The following is a 14,831-nucleotide window of genomic DNA, read 5'->3' as shown; positions in this document are numbered from 1 at the left end:
AAAAGAGACGAGAAGATAAAGGGGAAAATAATAAATATGATTTTAGATTATTTTTAGGAGAACACTGGAGATTGTGTTTAGAACTAGTAGGAAACCACATTGAAATGGGTGGATTGGGAGAGCGAGACAGGTTATTGTTGGTAATCGGTGATAACCGATTAGTACGTAAAGTGATTGAATAAGAATAAATATGGAGATGTATTTGTTTTGGCGACGATGAAAATCGTAGAATTGGCATACCCATAGTTTAAAATAATAATGCAATTATTTGCTGTGAATGACTGATCTTAAACTATGGTTTGATAATATAATGATGAAATTATTTAATAACACAGTGATTATGTGATTATCAACAATTGGAGCAGATAGCCATGATAAAAGACAATTTATCAGTGAAAATGGAATCGACCAGTGGGCAAACTTCAAAGGTTTCCTTTTGACAGTGGGAAGAGGTTGGTGAAGAATTTTCAAATTTGTAAGATAGCAAAAAGAAAGATTGTTTCAGCCCTTTCTTTTTTATTGTGAGTGCATTCTTGAACTGATAGTGTAATGCATTGCAGCTTTCTAAAGTTGTGGGCGATATTTTTCCAACAAGCTTTAAAATAGAAAAAAAACCCAGAACCTTAGGCGAAGTACTGGTTAATCAGTTATGTCTAAGCTGAGCTGTTGAGAGAAGTTGGAAATACAATTGAACTGGAAGAAAAAAAAGACTATTTGCAAGTTATTGCACTTTAAGTTGACTCTTGTTAGGAACTTAGTAGTTAAAATTACAGTTGAAAATTTGTAATTGAAAGCGCAGTTTATAGTGTATTTTGTGCAAATTTAGTTTAGTTTGAAAAAACCGAAATGGTGATAATGATTATCATTAGCAGTGATTCGAAGAAAAGGTGATTTAAATGAAAAAAATGGACCAAATGCAGCAAATGAAGTAAGTGATAGTTGAGCAGTGAAAACACTAAGACTGACATAACGTGGGACAAGCTGATGTAGTCAGTTACAATATAATGGTGGAATATAATATGGTATAATATCGTCAAGCAAAAGAAATAAGCCAGAAAAGTTGCTTTTGGGTTTGACAAAACTGATGGAAGAGCACCCCAAAATGGTCGTTTTGAATCATGGTTTTCGGTGTGTTCTAGGACAATTTGTTGAACAAAATAATTATTGCAAATATTATTTGGATTGCTGCTATTCATGCTATCAGTTCGTAAATCTCATGTGATTGTCATAAGAGTGAATCTTGAAGGGTGGAAATTGAAAGAACGAGCAGGAATTTAACGTTCTAGAAAGCAGGAGGAAGAATCAGGATCGTGAATAGGGATAAACGAATTGTGGGAGGTGGTTATAAAGATGATTGGGAAAAGAAGATTGGCTCAGCTTAGCCTGGCTGATTTTTAAATTTGTCTCTGATATTGTCTCTGAGTTATCTCCCTGATTTTTGAGTATTGCGAAAATACGCAACAGCTATTAATGTGAAAATCGAGGAGAAAAAAAGATTGGGCAACAGAATATTTGAAAATCTGGGTGTGAATTTTAAACCACAAAAATAGAATCGCGACTCTAAAAGGGCAAAGTAATAGATGAATTTGGTGAGAGTGGTGAAGCAACATACAATCATGGTGTTATTGCAATCCGTTTTCAAATATTTTAATTTGTTGCTGCCGTTTCCTAAAACCGTGCAGAAATAAAAACAGTGAAAACATTGAAAAATATTAAAAATACTTAAAACATTTATAACATTGGTATCCCAATCCTATCCTATTTTCCTAAAAAAGGTTTTTGAGATAGTCTAAAGTTTTTATTTCCTTGCATCCTTTGGACTATATTTAATTCTTCATACATTACTTTGACTTGAACAAACCAAGATGTGTGGTCTAGAACTAAGCAGAATTTGCAACTTAATTAGTACCACTGGACGCAAATCTATTTATCAATGGACATTGATAGTTTTATTGATAATTCTGCTGATAAAAAAACGGCAGATTCAGGAGTTTGCCAACTCGATTGCTGACAATTTTGGATTATTTAGAGTTATTTGAAGTCGTTTCGTGTGGTTGGAGGTGGATGGGCAAGCAAAAGTAGTGTGCATGAGCTCACTCAGTGTGCAAACCCGAGAGTCTGGTGGTGAATTAACAAGGTGAAGTCAGTTATACGAAGTGGAAGCGCTGCAGTCTGAGTTTGTTGGTTACCAAATTCCAAGCGGCCCGCAGCGCTGAGTCGGAATCCAGCGCGGGATCTGTCTACTCACCGCGCTGGCGACGGATCACGACGGATCTGCGCTGTGTGCTGCGGAGTCTCTAACTTGGAGAAAGCTTGAACAGCTCACAGAGCTTGCACCGCTGAGTAAGCCTACAAGGCTGAGGCAAGCTGAAGGGGCCGATGAGCGGGTCAGCAGCACGACTATCTTCACAGGCTGCAGCTGCAGCTGCAGCGTTGCAACTGCCTCAGCTTCTGGCTCCGATAGCCTTAGGCCTTGCGCATTATCAGTTCTGTTGATAGCCTTTAAAAGCCTTCTGGACTAGCCTAGAAAAGGCTTGAACTATGCCAGGAGAGCATGTCAAGTTTTATTCATGCCTTTCGCATTGTTTCAATGATAATCTTGGGGATAGTTCTGGTGACAATAAACTAGAACTTGTTGATCAAAAGGAAAATAAAAGAAAAAAATTTAACAAAATTTAAAATTAACACTAAAACTAATAACAATCTTGCACTGTTCTTTTTCGTTCACCACTTCCAAATCTTTGGGTTCATGTAAACAATAGTATACAAAGTCAAGATTCTTCATAATTGGTAATTAAATAGGGTGAAGACAATACAGATACATAATTAGACAATAGCAACAATCTTAATAATATTTCTATTATTAAGTTTATTATTGTGATCTTATTAAGTTGGTATTTTGATTTTGGATTTCTATTATCTTTGAAATTCAAAGTTCTTTTCAAGCCATGTTAGCTCTTTTCAACCACAGGTAGCTTATAGCCAACCACTAAAAGGCTCTGCTTGGATTTGATACTATTTGAAGTTCAGTGTTTTAATTTTTGGATCTCCAAACTGGGTTTTATAACCTTTGCATTTTTGCACTTTTACACTTTTATGCTTTTACAAAAATTATAAATTTCTTTTACTGTTCATGTTGTTTAATCTTAAATATTTTAAATATTTGGAATATTTAAAATAGCTAATGAATTTTTGGATTTCTTTGGATTTTTTGAATTTCTCCATTTTAGTAAACTTTCTTTCTTTCTCTTCTTTCTGTCTCTTTACTCAATTTCTGAATTTTTCTGTTTATTCAGGATTGTTAATATAAATTTATTTCAAATTCCTGATATTCTCTTAAGATGTCTCTTTTTTATTTTAATTTTCATTTCATTTTCAATTAAGATCTTGATTAATTAATTAATAAATTAATAAACTACTCAATTTATCCATTTGTTTTGTTCAAGTCATTCAATCCATTTAATCCATTTAATCCACTTCATTTCACTTCACTTTAATCTCATTTTAATCTCATTTTTAATATAGAAATACCGCAATAAATAAATCATTCCTCATTCCTAATCAAATCATCAATTCTTTAATTTTACCCTATTATATGAATATATTCTGATTTCTATTATCTCGATATATATATTCCTTTATTATTATTCTGCTATTTAACGTTTACTCATTGGCTAACTTTTCTAACTTCTAAAGGAGCTACATCCCTAACCTATACTGATTTCTGATTTTCCTCTACCCAATCCCCGTTTTTTTTTACTCATTCAATTTAGCTGACATTAACAATGAGCTACGACAATAGTATGTATAATCGCTGATGAATATAATATATTTAGTTCACGTCGACTGTCTAACAAATACTAACAGCACCCAACTACTCACATCAGTTGACTACGAATTGATTGTTGCACAACAACCAGAAAAGGCTAGAATGTGTGGTCTTGGTGATAAAGACAGAAGAAACATTTCTCCTCCTCCCTGTATAAAATTGTGTATGAGAGATAAATTCACTGGAAAACAACTTCTTGCTGATGATCTCGCTGATTCTCAGTACTACATGTTGATAGCCCAATTATGGGATCCTGAAAGAAACATTGACCTAAGTATTATAAATTCAATCCCTGACAAAAAGATTCTAACCAAGAAACTAAAAATCGCAAACAGTAACAAGAAAAAATTCAAAAAGATTGTCAAAAATGATACTTCCATCAATAACATAAATAATCACACTTATTCAAACCCTAAAAATATTGACATGAATAACAATATCATCATCAACACACCCAATAACACCACCTCAAACAACCATCTAACTGTTAATAATGATAGAGATAGAGACAGTGATTTCGACACCACACCTATTAGCACTCCCGGTTACAATTCTGGCTATACGCCAAACACCCCCACCACCCCCAACACTCCTCATACTCCCAACACTTCCAACCACAGCCAAACCAAAACTTTGATCTTTGATCTGGAATTGGCTAAGCAGTCAGGAAATATCAACGATTCGTTTATCCATGGTCCAGTTCGGAATCTCAATGGAGAAGTCGTCAAGAACCCAAGCAAAGTTAAAGACTTAAATGGCGAATATGGCTTATGGTTTGTCTTTCCAGAGATTTCGGTTCGAGTGGAAGGCGAATTTAAATTAAAATTCTCATTGTTCAAAGTTAATCCTCTAGATGCTTTGTTAAATCCAAACTCTCAAAGTGCTTCATGTACTTCATTGTGTGAAATTCTATCTGACAGATTCAAAGTATACATCCCCAAACAGTTTCCTGGAGTCGGTAAGAGCACAGAACTAAGCAAATGTTTTGCCAACCAAGGCATAAAGATACCAATTCGTAATTCTGAAAAGAAAAGAAAAAACAGAGATGATTTTGAGGATGAGTTTCTCAATTTTGATGACAACAATTTCAAAAAACCTCTCAAAAAGAGAAAAGTCTCAAACAACACGCTACAAGTGATTTCATAAGATAATCTGCTCATTTTTTTTTCTCATTCTATTTTTTCATTTTATTTTTTTGGTTTTGTTTTTCTTTTTGTTTTTGTTTTTATTTACTGTTAAGTCAAGTTATGTTTCTCTGTTGCCTGTTTTCTATGATGTTTGTTATTTTTTTCCAATTTTTCCTATTTTTTTTCAGTTATTTTTTTGATCAATATTTCTATCACTCCTCTTCATATGCTTGTTTCTAATATTTAGTGCGTTCCTCTATATTCATCATCAAATGTTTTTCTGTTTTCACATCTCACAAAAAGGAAGACCCATAACATTTTGTTTTAAATTTCTTTTAGTTCTATAGTCCCTTCTACATTTTATGAAACATTTTCCTATACAATCATTTCATATATGCTCTTTCACACTAACCATTGGTTCCCTTCTTATCGCACAGCTGAAGGAGGTGCTGAGAAGACGCCGTTGAAGATGTGCAGCTTTCTGGTCTCGTGCCAATCGTTCCACAGCACTGGCACTTCCGCTTCTGTGCCTTTTCAAGCTCGCGTTCCTCTCCACATCATCCAAACCAAGCAGCACACGCAGCAATGGACGATCCCGACAACGACGTGGCCTCTCTCTCCGGTGTTTCCACCGCCACCTGCTCTTTGTCCCAGCTAACGCTCACCTCTTCCCACACACTCAATCCACAGTCTTCCAACGCTCATCCCGATAATGGCGACTCTTCTGCCACTTCCAATCCTGAAGACCATACCGAAACAGCCACCGATCAGAACAGTCGCATCGCAGATGATCAAACTTCAGCCAACGCTAATACTGACACCATCTCTGTTGATGACGACCCCTTGAACGTCAAACAGTTGGCCTTGAACTTCGACTATCTTATCTACAAAATCAACGACAGAATCAAGTCTTTGGCTGAGGAAACCGAGCTAAGTGTTTCAAATAAAAGATACAATGTTGAAGTATTTATCGAAGATGAAATCCAGTCTGAGGTTGTTAAATTCAAAGATTTAAATGACCAGTTAGATGAATTACTAAATGATTTTTTAAAGGTCCAGCAAATTGACATGATTGTTAAAGATTTTAAACAAAGGATCCTTAATCTAGAACAATTCATCAAGAGTTTGTCTTGATTTATTTGATTTTCCTTTTTTTTTATTCAAATATTCCTTCCATTTCTTCAATTCATACGTTTTTCGAAACTCCTTCTGTATTTTCAATTAACTACCTCCATTTTTTTATATTTTTTTATATTTTTTTTGTTGTTGTTTTACCGCCGAAACTCACCGCTCTACTTTTTCTTGCTCTTCTAAAATTTTATTCCTTTCCATTTCACTTCATTTTATAATTCATAAACTATAATGTAATCTTATGATTCAATATATACTATTCGATATACATTATTCTCCACAGTAACATTCAATCACTTTTATTTTGCTTTCTATTAATAAATCACCAAATGGCAATAAAAAGAATACCATCTCAAACTGCTGTTACTATCACCTCCTCATCTGCTGTCTTTTCTCCAGTAGCTGTCATAAAAGAACTAATAGATAACTCCATCGATGCCTCTGCAACAACCATAACTATCGAATACGATTCAAATTCTGCTGGTTTAAATTACCTATCGGTAAAGGATAATGGCAAAGGTGTACCGAAATTTGATAGACAACTAATGTGCTGCAATTCAACAACCTCAAAAATATCAAATTACAACGACATCCATTTGTCAATAAACACTCTAGGCTTTAGAGGTGAAGCTCTCTTTTTTATAACTCAATTAGCCTCGAATCTATCTATAACTTCCAAAACATCCTCTGATTCAACTGCTCAATCTTGGTCAGTTGATATATCCGGTCTTCCAATTCAAAACTCTTTCAAGAATACAGCTGCTTCAAATGGCACCTCAATCATTGTCAAAAATCTATTCAATAAACTACCTGTAAGGAAAAAATTCTTTCAAAAGAAGACCCCTTCCTTAATTGAAAATCTAAAAAACTTAATCATAAACTACAGTTTAATATACTGTCAGAATATCAGATTCATCCTAAAATCTGTAAAACTAAACAAAAATGGCACAATAACCTATATTAATGATAGAAACAAAGACTTGATCTTGAACTCAAAGATCAATTCAATTCGTTTATTTTCCTCCATTTTAAACATTAAAATCCCTAAAAACTCCTTTTTCCACGCTCAAAATTTAAAATTTTATTTAAACGAAAATTCAATTCAAATATATGAAGACCAAAATAAACTCCATAAATATTCATGGTCAGTTTCCTATGTTTTGCCCATATGTAGTGCTACTTCTTCAATTCCAACTATTAAAAGAAAACCAATCAAAGTTTTGGCCTTAAACAATCGTCTTCTACAATTGAATCTCTCTTTTGGTAAAAAAATTAATAAATTAATCAAAAATATCTATTCAATTTTGAATTTACTTACTCCTAATTTTTGGTATATAAACATAATCACCCCAGGTTTTAATATTCAAAATGATAATCAAAAATATCTGAAAGGCGATGTAAATATCGAGCCTGAAAAGGGCGACGTGCTTTTAAATGAAGAAGATATCATACTAGATAAACTAGATGAATTTTTACAATTAAAAGTAGCTGAAAATCACCATATAATAAATGGTGATGAAAGAGACACTACTCAAAATCAAAATCAAAATCAAAATATAAACACAATTCAAGAAAATCTTCATGAAATTTTAGAAACCGAAACAAGTTACTCAAAATTGAAAAGAATAAGCCCCAATGATATATTGTTAAATAACTCATCCAGTGAAATGGATTTAGAACAAATCATAAACGAGGAACTAAATCAGCAGAATATATTTAACCAGGAAATACAAAACAAAAATTACTCCAAAAACCAACCTATTATCACAAGTACTTCTCCAGCCTCTAAATTAAGAAATTTGGACGACCGTTTGAATAAATTTGAAAAAAACAAATCTGATTCAAAGAAAGAAAATAACAATGATGAAGAAGAATCTAGTAGCTGGATGAGCAGCATGCATCATACTACAATGCAAAGTTCATCCGCTAGAAATGATTCAGATACAAATAATCTTCAATCTGATAGAAATCTTTTATTTTCAAATGATGACCCGAATGAAGATTTATCAATCACTAAAGATATTACTATATCTAATCCGTTTTTTTTGTCAAAAATGAAACAAACAATTCAAGATAAACCCCAAAATTTTATTAATCCAAAAAAAGTTTTGATTGATGATGATGATTCTGAAAATAATGACTCAACTATAATCGATCCTGAAGACTCAAGCTTAGTTTTAAAAACAAAAGCCAAACCTAGAAAGACCAGTTTAACACCATCGAAAACTGCTTTAAAATCCATTGCTCCCCCTTCTGTATGGAATGATATAGTCTCGTCTATTAATCAATCGAATTCGAAAAATATAGATATTCAGAATTCAAAATTATTACCTCTGAAAAGAAAGTCAAGTTCTTCAAAAAATAGAGGAAAAATAAAGAAAAAGAAAAAACGCGCTTTGATGGTTGATGGAAATACAAAGTTGAAAGAGTTAAAACAAAATTGCGAGTCTCTTTCAACAAACACTAGTTTTAGAAGTTGGAAAGAAGAATTTATAACTATATTTTCAACTCATGAAGAGCTTAAAAATGAACTATTTAAAACTGAATTACGTCTGCTTTTAATTGAAGAGAGCCCATATAAAGAAAATATTGATAAAATGCAACAATTTATCACAGAAAACAATATTACCACCATATAATGCTAAAAAATATTATTTTTTCACTAATCTAATTTTTTTCTCGAATAGTTTCGGAATAAAGTTTATATGACTTGGGTTTGAATTAATACTATTGGTTGGTTATTTTGGATAAATTTAAAAATTATATTCAACCTATTATAACCTTTTTTTTTTGATAGAAAAAAAGTTATTTCATATGGGGAATCGTTCATACTTAATACCTAAATTGCACTATTAATTTTCTATTGTTGTAGTTGTCTTTTAAGATTTAGAAATATTACTTTTAGCTGAAATTCAGCTTAAATCATGTTTATAAAAATTTGGCATCCCTATTAATCTGTTTTGTATCAATTGTTGAGCCAATTGGGAGCTTTTTAATTGCTTTTATTTACTTAATTCTTTAGAAAAAGTTCGTGCAGGTATTTTTAGTGATAGGTTTTTAGGATGATTTACTGATCTTCGGTTTGTTTTTAAAAGTTTTACAGTTTTTCAGAATTGAATCCAAAAAATATTCTACCAAATTCAGAAAGATGGATTTTGAACACACCGGATAATATCAAGAAAAGGAGTTACCCGGAAATGCGAGATGGAGCTTATTCCGAGTGGCACCAAACGCTCTTTAAAATCGAAAATTTCTTCCGGAAAATATAATCAAGGAACCTCACAAAATTAACAAAGAAAACCTCCTCAAAGTAGTCCAATTTTTCTATCTGATAAAATGAAAAAGGGACACTAACTGTAGGAATAACCTTGTATACACAAGAACTATTCAAAAGTAAATAGATTATATAATCACCTGACCGCATATTTCCGATCGTACGTTGATATAAATGCGGGTAAATAAACGGAAAAAAAAAATCGAAAAGAGAGACTCTCATCAACTAATAGGTTCATTCTATATCTAAACAGCATTTGATTTCAATCATGTCTGAACAATCTGGTGCTACACCACAAAGTGGTTCTCCTCAACAAACAGGAATACCAAAGGAAAATCAGCTAAAAAAAGACCCTGAAATCCAAACTTTAGAAGAAGATGATGAGTTTGAGGATTTTGCCATTGAAGATTGGGAAGAAGATCAGACATTAGGCGCTGAAGGCGAAAACCAATTATGGGATCAAGATTGGGATGATGATGATGTAGGTGATGATTTTAGCGAACAATTAAAGAAAGAATTGACGCGTAACAGATGAAATGCAAATATATACTGTTGAGATTCAAATTAGCGTTTGGGGTTATGGTTTATAAATCCAGTCGACCTTTTAATATATGTTTTTCTCTTTTTTTCTTTGATATATTTGTTACACTTTGTGTTCAGGTTTTTTTATTTGTATTTTATGCGTGTGCTTTTATGGTTCTAGATTTGAATAGCTAAATATTTCAAGTCAGGTAGAGAAAGATTCTCTAGTTTTTAATAAATAAAATATCCATAAATTCAGTATATAATAGAAAACCATAAATAAAACATACTTGTCTCGATAATGACACTTAAAAAAATTTCAAAAATAAGAATGAATAAAAAACAAAGAAATATAATAGTGATATTAAATTGAGGGAATATCCAAAACACCATCAATAACAGCAACTAAAAGATTTGAATTCTCTAATCGAATTTCTTTAGATTCAACGACTTTAAACCACGAGTTGGCATCAGAATCTTCAGCTTTAACAAAATAAACATCGTCTGTATTTTCTTGATGATTGTGTGTGAAAACTAATCTATGATCATTCAAAGTGATCAACGAAATTTCTTTATTATTTGAAAGAGAAGCCAAATTATGATTAACATTAACTATATGGCTTTTAATAAAGTCTTGAACATTAGCTGAAGAAATTTCGTCAATTTCCTTTTCAGTATATTTATCATCCTCGATTTTTGTAGGAAATTCCCAGGGTTTTAAAGGCAATTTTTCTAATTGGGAATCAACTGGAACAAAAATAATAAGATTGATTTTGTTGTTCAGTGATGAAGTGAGCAATTCATTTAATAAATCATTATGATCCCTTAAATAGTACGAAAAAACAGATATTTGTTTATTTCTAAAACTATCTAAGGATATCAAATTGGAAGTGAATTTATCAACGTTCATTTCCTTGGGAGTTAAAATGGTTTGATAAGATCTTTTAGCTTTTTTGAAATCAAAGTTGCTGTCTTTGAACTTACTTGGGTCAAAAATATTCTTTGAAAAGGAAAGGTTAAAAACAAAACCCAAACTAAAAATAAAGAAGAAGATATTGAATCTCATTCTGCTGTCGTTAATATAGATATGATGGCTTGTCTGATTGGGTAAATTTGATCTAAATATAATAAAAAAAACATACTGGTAAGGAACCAAAGGGAGAACAAAATTGCTCCTAGAAGGTCACATTTGAGAAGCACTTCCGGATTAGAATTCATGCAGAAACACGCATGAAAAAACATGTCAAATCAAAACCAGTTCTGTGGATGTGTTTACAAATTGAGATTTTCTTCATGAATAAATAAACAACTGAACTTTCCCAAGCAGTTGACATAGCATGGACTGAATCTGTTTCATTTACACAAGAATTGTTTTGGTTACTTTGATTCTGTCTGGAGAATGACTAGAGCAGTGTCTTCTTTTTACTTCAAAGAAACCAGGCTAAATTCCTTCAAGGAGCCAAAGGAAATTGGAAAGCAAAAAAAGATTAAAATTACATGGCCACCAAACAACAGCTTTGACAGCTACCCATCGTGGGAAGTAATGGCTGGACAAGGCTTTTATTTCACTCCTACAAAATTGAATCCAGATAGAGTTACATGTTCGGGCTGTAATAAAAAAATATCCAACTGGGAGAATATCGTAAATCCTATTGAATATCACCTCAAATATTCAAATTCAGATTGTTTGCAATCAATTTTCCTTTTACAAAAACAGCACAGAGATACTTTTTTAGAGCAAAATGTTAACTTGGAATTGAAAGATTACGATTGGTCCAAAATTGATATTTTTAATGATCCATTTGGCAAAAAAATGCTTGAAATAAGGAAAAATTCGTTTCTCAAAAAATGGCCTTATGATAATAGCAAGACTCATCCAAATTGGATTCCAAATTCATTGAGAATGATTAATGCAGGTTTTTATTATTTACCTGACTCTTTAAATTCAAATTTTGATCAAGTATTTTGTATATATTGCAACAAATCTTTAAAACAATGGGAAAAAAATGATGATCCTTTGAAAGAACATAAAAAGAGATCTCCAGATTGTTATTTTTTCAAATTTTCCGATAATTTAATACATATAGATAATAATAATGACCAGGAAAAGGAAAATTATAAGCTTAGTCCCAATAATTCTCAAATTTCTGGTTTAAATCATCTGGTTAATTCCTCAAAAGCCAGTATAACAACTTCAAAAAAAAGAAAAACTATGCAACTCGATGATATATCCGATTTAATACCCACAACTGATAATTCTAACGTAAATATATCAAAACTAAGAACGAATAAAAGAACGAGAAGTAATACTTCTAAATCAACAATTTCAAGTACAATATTGCAAGATTCTGATATTGAAGAAGTAGAAGATGCCGGTATAATTCAGACTAAATCATATTCAACGTCTAAATCCAAATCCAAATCCAAATCCAAATCCAAATTAAAATTAAAATCTAAAATGAAAACCAAGTCAAATTCAAGATTGAGATCAAAATCAAGATCAAAATCATACTTAAAATCAAGTTCAATAAACTCAAATAGTGGTTTAGATTCTGAAGACTTTTTGCTAAATGATTTTATCAGTAACGATGGTTTAACGAAAGCCAGAAATAAAAAATCAAGATTAATTGCAAGTTCTTCTAGACCTCAGACCTCTGAAAATTCAACACTTCAGAATACAAAGAATGTGCACAAGGAAAATAAAACAACAAATGAGTCTCTAAGAAAAACATCTATAACAAATAATACAGAATTATTGAGTTTTTTTCTGCTTGATGGAGAAGAAAATAATGATTTTAATAGTAATAATTATAAAAATGAAGAGTCTAAATTGGCAGAAAATAACAAAAGAAAAACTAATAGCTTTATTCAAAGCAACGATTTGGTTGATAAAATAAAAGAAGAAAAAGACTTGTCATCCGAGACAGTAAAAAATTTCAAAACAAAAGATAATGAATTAAAATTCGTTAGTTTGCATAATCATTTATCAAAAGATGAACCAGAAAATATGATAAATAAACTTGATAGTGTTGACAATTTCTTGCAAAATCCTAAAAAAATTGCCAATGAATTACCAACTAGTGAGGTTACCGATAATAACAAAGTTGAAATGAGTGAAAATGAAGATAATAAAAACCTGATTAAGATACACAACTCTATTAAAGATGATGAAAATGTATATAATGCAAAAGCAGTCGATGTGGAAAAGAACGAATTAAATGAAAATCATAGTAAAGAAACTCAAGAAGTCTACCAAGTCGATGATACCTTTGAAAGCTCTGAAGTTTTTCATGATGCTGTTACTAGTGAAGACAAGCAAGAAAGTCTAATAGATTTTTTACTGTTAAATAAAGGGGGCAGAAATTTTGATAGTAAAATTTCTCCTTCAACCTTTAAAAGAAAGTCCTTAAGAGAAAGTATTCTTAAGTCATTTTCATTTATTGAGGAACAAGAAGAACAACGAAAAAAGACTTTTTTGTCACAGTACAAAAGTTCTCAACTACAGGCACAACAAAATTTTGAGCCTGCAGCCAATTCTACTCGACTAGAAGTTATAAAAGAGTTAGAAGATAAAATGCATAATTTTGGGAACGATATTTTAAATGTTACAGATAATACGTTCAACAACATTATTATGGAAAATACAGTTGAAGGCAGCTTGGAAATTGAAAATGATAGTCAAAACAACAACAATAAGAATAATAATCATACAAATATCAATGATACTGATAATGATAGCATAAATAAGAGCGATATTCATAGAAGCTCAACTGGGAATCTAGATAGAGATAGAAAAAACGAGAAAGATAACGATAACAAGAACAAAAAAGATCATGAGAATGATAGTGATTATAATAATGACCACGATTCTAGAATAAATGTGGAAGACTCTTCTTTAGTCATATCAATTGAAGACTCCTCGATAAATACATCATCATTCATGCCCATGGCAGAAAACACAATGACACAAAGCAGACTTCCAAATCTAGATACAACTAATAAGCTGTTGGTATTTGCAGATGATGCCAAAAAATCGTTAATGGCTTCTCCATACCTAACACCAATACGGTCGCCAGCCAATATGAATAATACGTCAAATCTCAATAGCATTGCTCCATTTGCACAAGGAACACCTGATTATGAATATACTAGTTGCATAATGGACAATAACACGACTGAGCTTCGGGATTACCAATTGGATTTACGGTTAAAGCTTGGAAACAAAAATAGAGTGGAGATGCTCCCAAAGCATTGGAAAGTTGTGGACCACAAAGAAATTCTAAATGAGAAGCTTTCTGACTTGAAAAATGCCAATCAATTTTTGGACGAGATTGTCAAATTAGAGTGTCAGTTGAACAGCGATTCTGAAGGGCTATTGACTGGATTTATATTGCAAATGCCTGAGAAAGAATTGGACATGACAATCGAAGAATGGATCAACTACGAAGCTGCACAGACGAAAAAGCTATTGATGCTTACATGCGAGAGCATGGTAAAGGTGTTTGAGAAGGAGGGCATGAAGGCCATCGAGCTTCTTCGCTGTGACGAGGCTACAGATACAACCACCATTTCGAGATAGCAGCTGGATACAGTGCTGCTGGTGCTTCTGCTGGTGCTTCTGTTTAGAATAAGGCATGCAGAGAATTTGCGTGCAGTTCAAATCCCGTTCCAGGAGCATTTAAATTTTGAATTTCAAGCAAAAGCCCAAAAAGAAAACACTGAAAAAAAATATTTATGTTTTATTGTTTATCTGATGTTTTCTTCAACATACAAAAAACAGCTCCAACCACCTACATTTAATGTTTTTTTGCTTTATAAATACCTGTATACTATAGTTTCTTAATACACCTAGTCATGAGTCACAATCTCAATTGGCTATATCTCTCGCAATTTGACGACTTTCTAACAGAAATATTTATTGATAAGGTATGTCCCAAGTCCTGCGTTT

At 32.2% G+C, this 14,831-nt stretch overlaps 6 protein-coding genes across 6 annotated transcripts; 5 read left to right on the top strand and 1 right to left on the bottom strand.

The window, feature by feature from the left end:
• Positions 1 to 3,410: 3,410 nt before the first annotated feature.
• ASCRUDRAFT_74661 (velvet factor family protein) lies at positions 3,411 to 5,045 on the top strand. The gene is made up of 2 exons (XM_020192771.1): positions 3,411 to 3,801; positions 3,888 to 5,045. Exons 1-2 carry the CDS (start codon positions 3,786 to 3,788, stop codon positions 4,973 to 4,975), a joined length of 1,104 nt encoding a protein of 367 aa, XP_020048542.1. The 5' UTR covers positions 3,411 to 3,785; the 3' UTR covers positions 4,976 to 5,045.
• A 703-nt stretch (positions 5,046 to 5,748) lies between these two features.
• On the top strand, positions 5,749 to 6,054 carry CNL1 (Cnl1p; the record flags this gene model as incomplete). The annotated part of the gene is made up of 1 exon (XM_020189878.1): positions 5,749 to 6,054. A coding segment is annotated over one exon (306 nt), but the record flags the coding sequence as incomplete, so codon positions are not given.
• Positions 6,055 to 6,416: 362 nt separating this feature from the next.
• Positions 6,417 to 6,980, top strand: MLH2 (mismatch repair protein MLH2; the record flags this gene model as incomplete). The annotated part of the gene is made up of 1 exon (XM_020190331.1): positions 6,417 to 6,980. A coding segment is annotated over one exon (564 nt), but the record flags the coding sequence as incomplete, so codon positions are not given.
• Positions 6,981 to 9,451: 2,471 nt separating this feature from the next.
• Positions 9,452 to 10,251, top strand: SEM1 (proteasome regulatory particle lid subunit SEM1). Its single transcript, XM_020192770.1, has one exon. It carries the CDS (start codon positions 9,630 to 9,632, stop codon positions 9,894 to 9,896), a length of 267 nt encoding a protein of 88 aa, XP_020048539.1. The 5' UTR covers positions 9,452 to 9,629; the 3' UTR covers positions 9,897 to 10,251.
• ASCRUDRAFT_6839 (uncharacterized protein) lies at positions 10,248 to 10,949 on the bottom strand (the record flags this gene model as incomplete). Its single annotated transcript, XM_020191522.1, has 1 exon — positions 10,248 to 10,949. One exon carries the CDS (start codon positions 10,947 to 10,949, stop codon positions 10,248 to 10,250), a length of 702 nt encoding a protein of 233 aa, XP_020048538.1.
• Positions 10,950 to 11,282: 333 nt separating this feature from the next.
• BIR1 (survivin) lies at positions 11,283 to 14,462 on the top strand (the record flags this gene model as incomplete). The annotated part of the gene is made up of 1 exon (XM_020191623.1): positions 11,283 to 14,462. The coding sequence occupies one exon, from the start codon at positions 11,283 to 11,285 to the stop codon at positions 14,460 to 14,462; it is 3,180 nt and encodes a 1,059-aa protein (XP_020048537.1).
• Between the last annotated feature and the right edge of the window lie 369 nt (positions 14,463 to 14,831).

Source organism: Ascoidea rubescens, assembly GCF_001661345.1.
Source record: "Ascoidea rubescens DSM 1968 unplaced genomic scaffold ASCRUscaffold_3, whole genome shotgun sequence".
Lineage (NCBI taxonomy): Eukaryota > Fungi > Ascomycota > Saccharomycetes > Ascoideales > Ascoideaceae > Ascoidea > Ascoidea rubescens.
The sequence above is the reverse complement of the archived record's forward strand: the minus strand, read 5'-3'. Positions and strand labels throughout refer to the sequence as shown.

Excerpts from the sequence above, each read along its gene's own strand:
- SEM1 (XM_020192770.1), top strand. The coding sequence starts at position 9,630 with ATGTCTGAACAATCTGGTGCTACACCACAAAGTGGTTCTCCTCAACAA.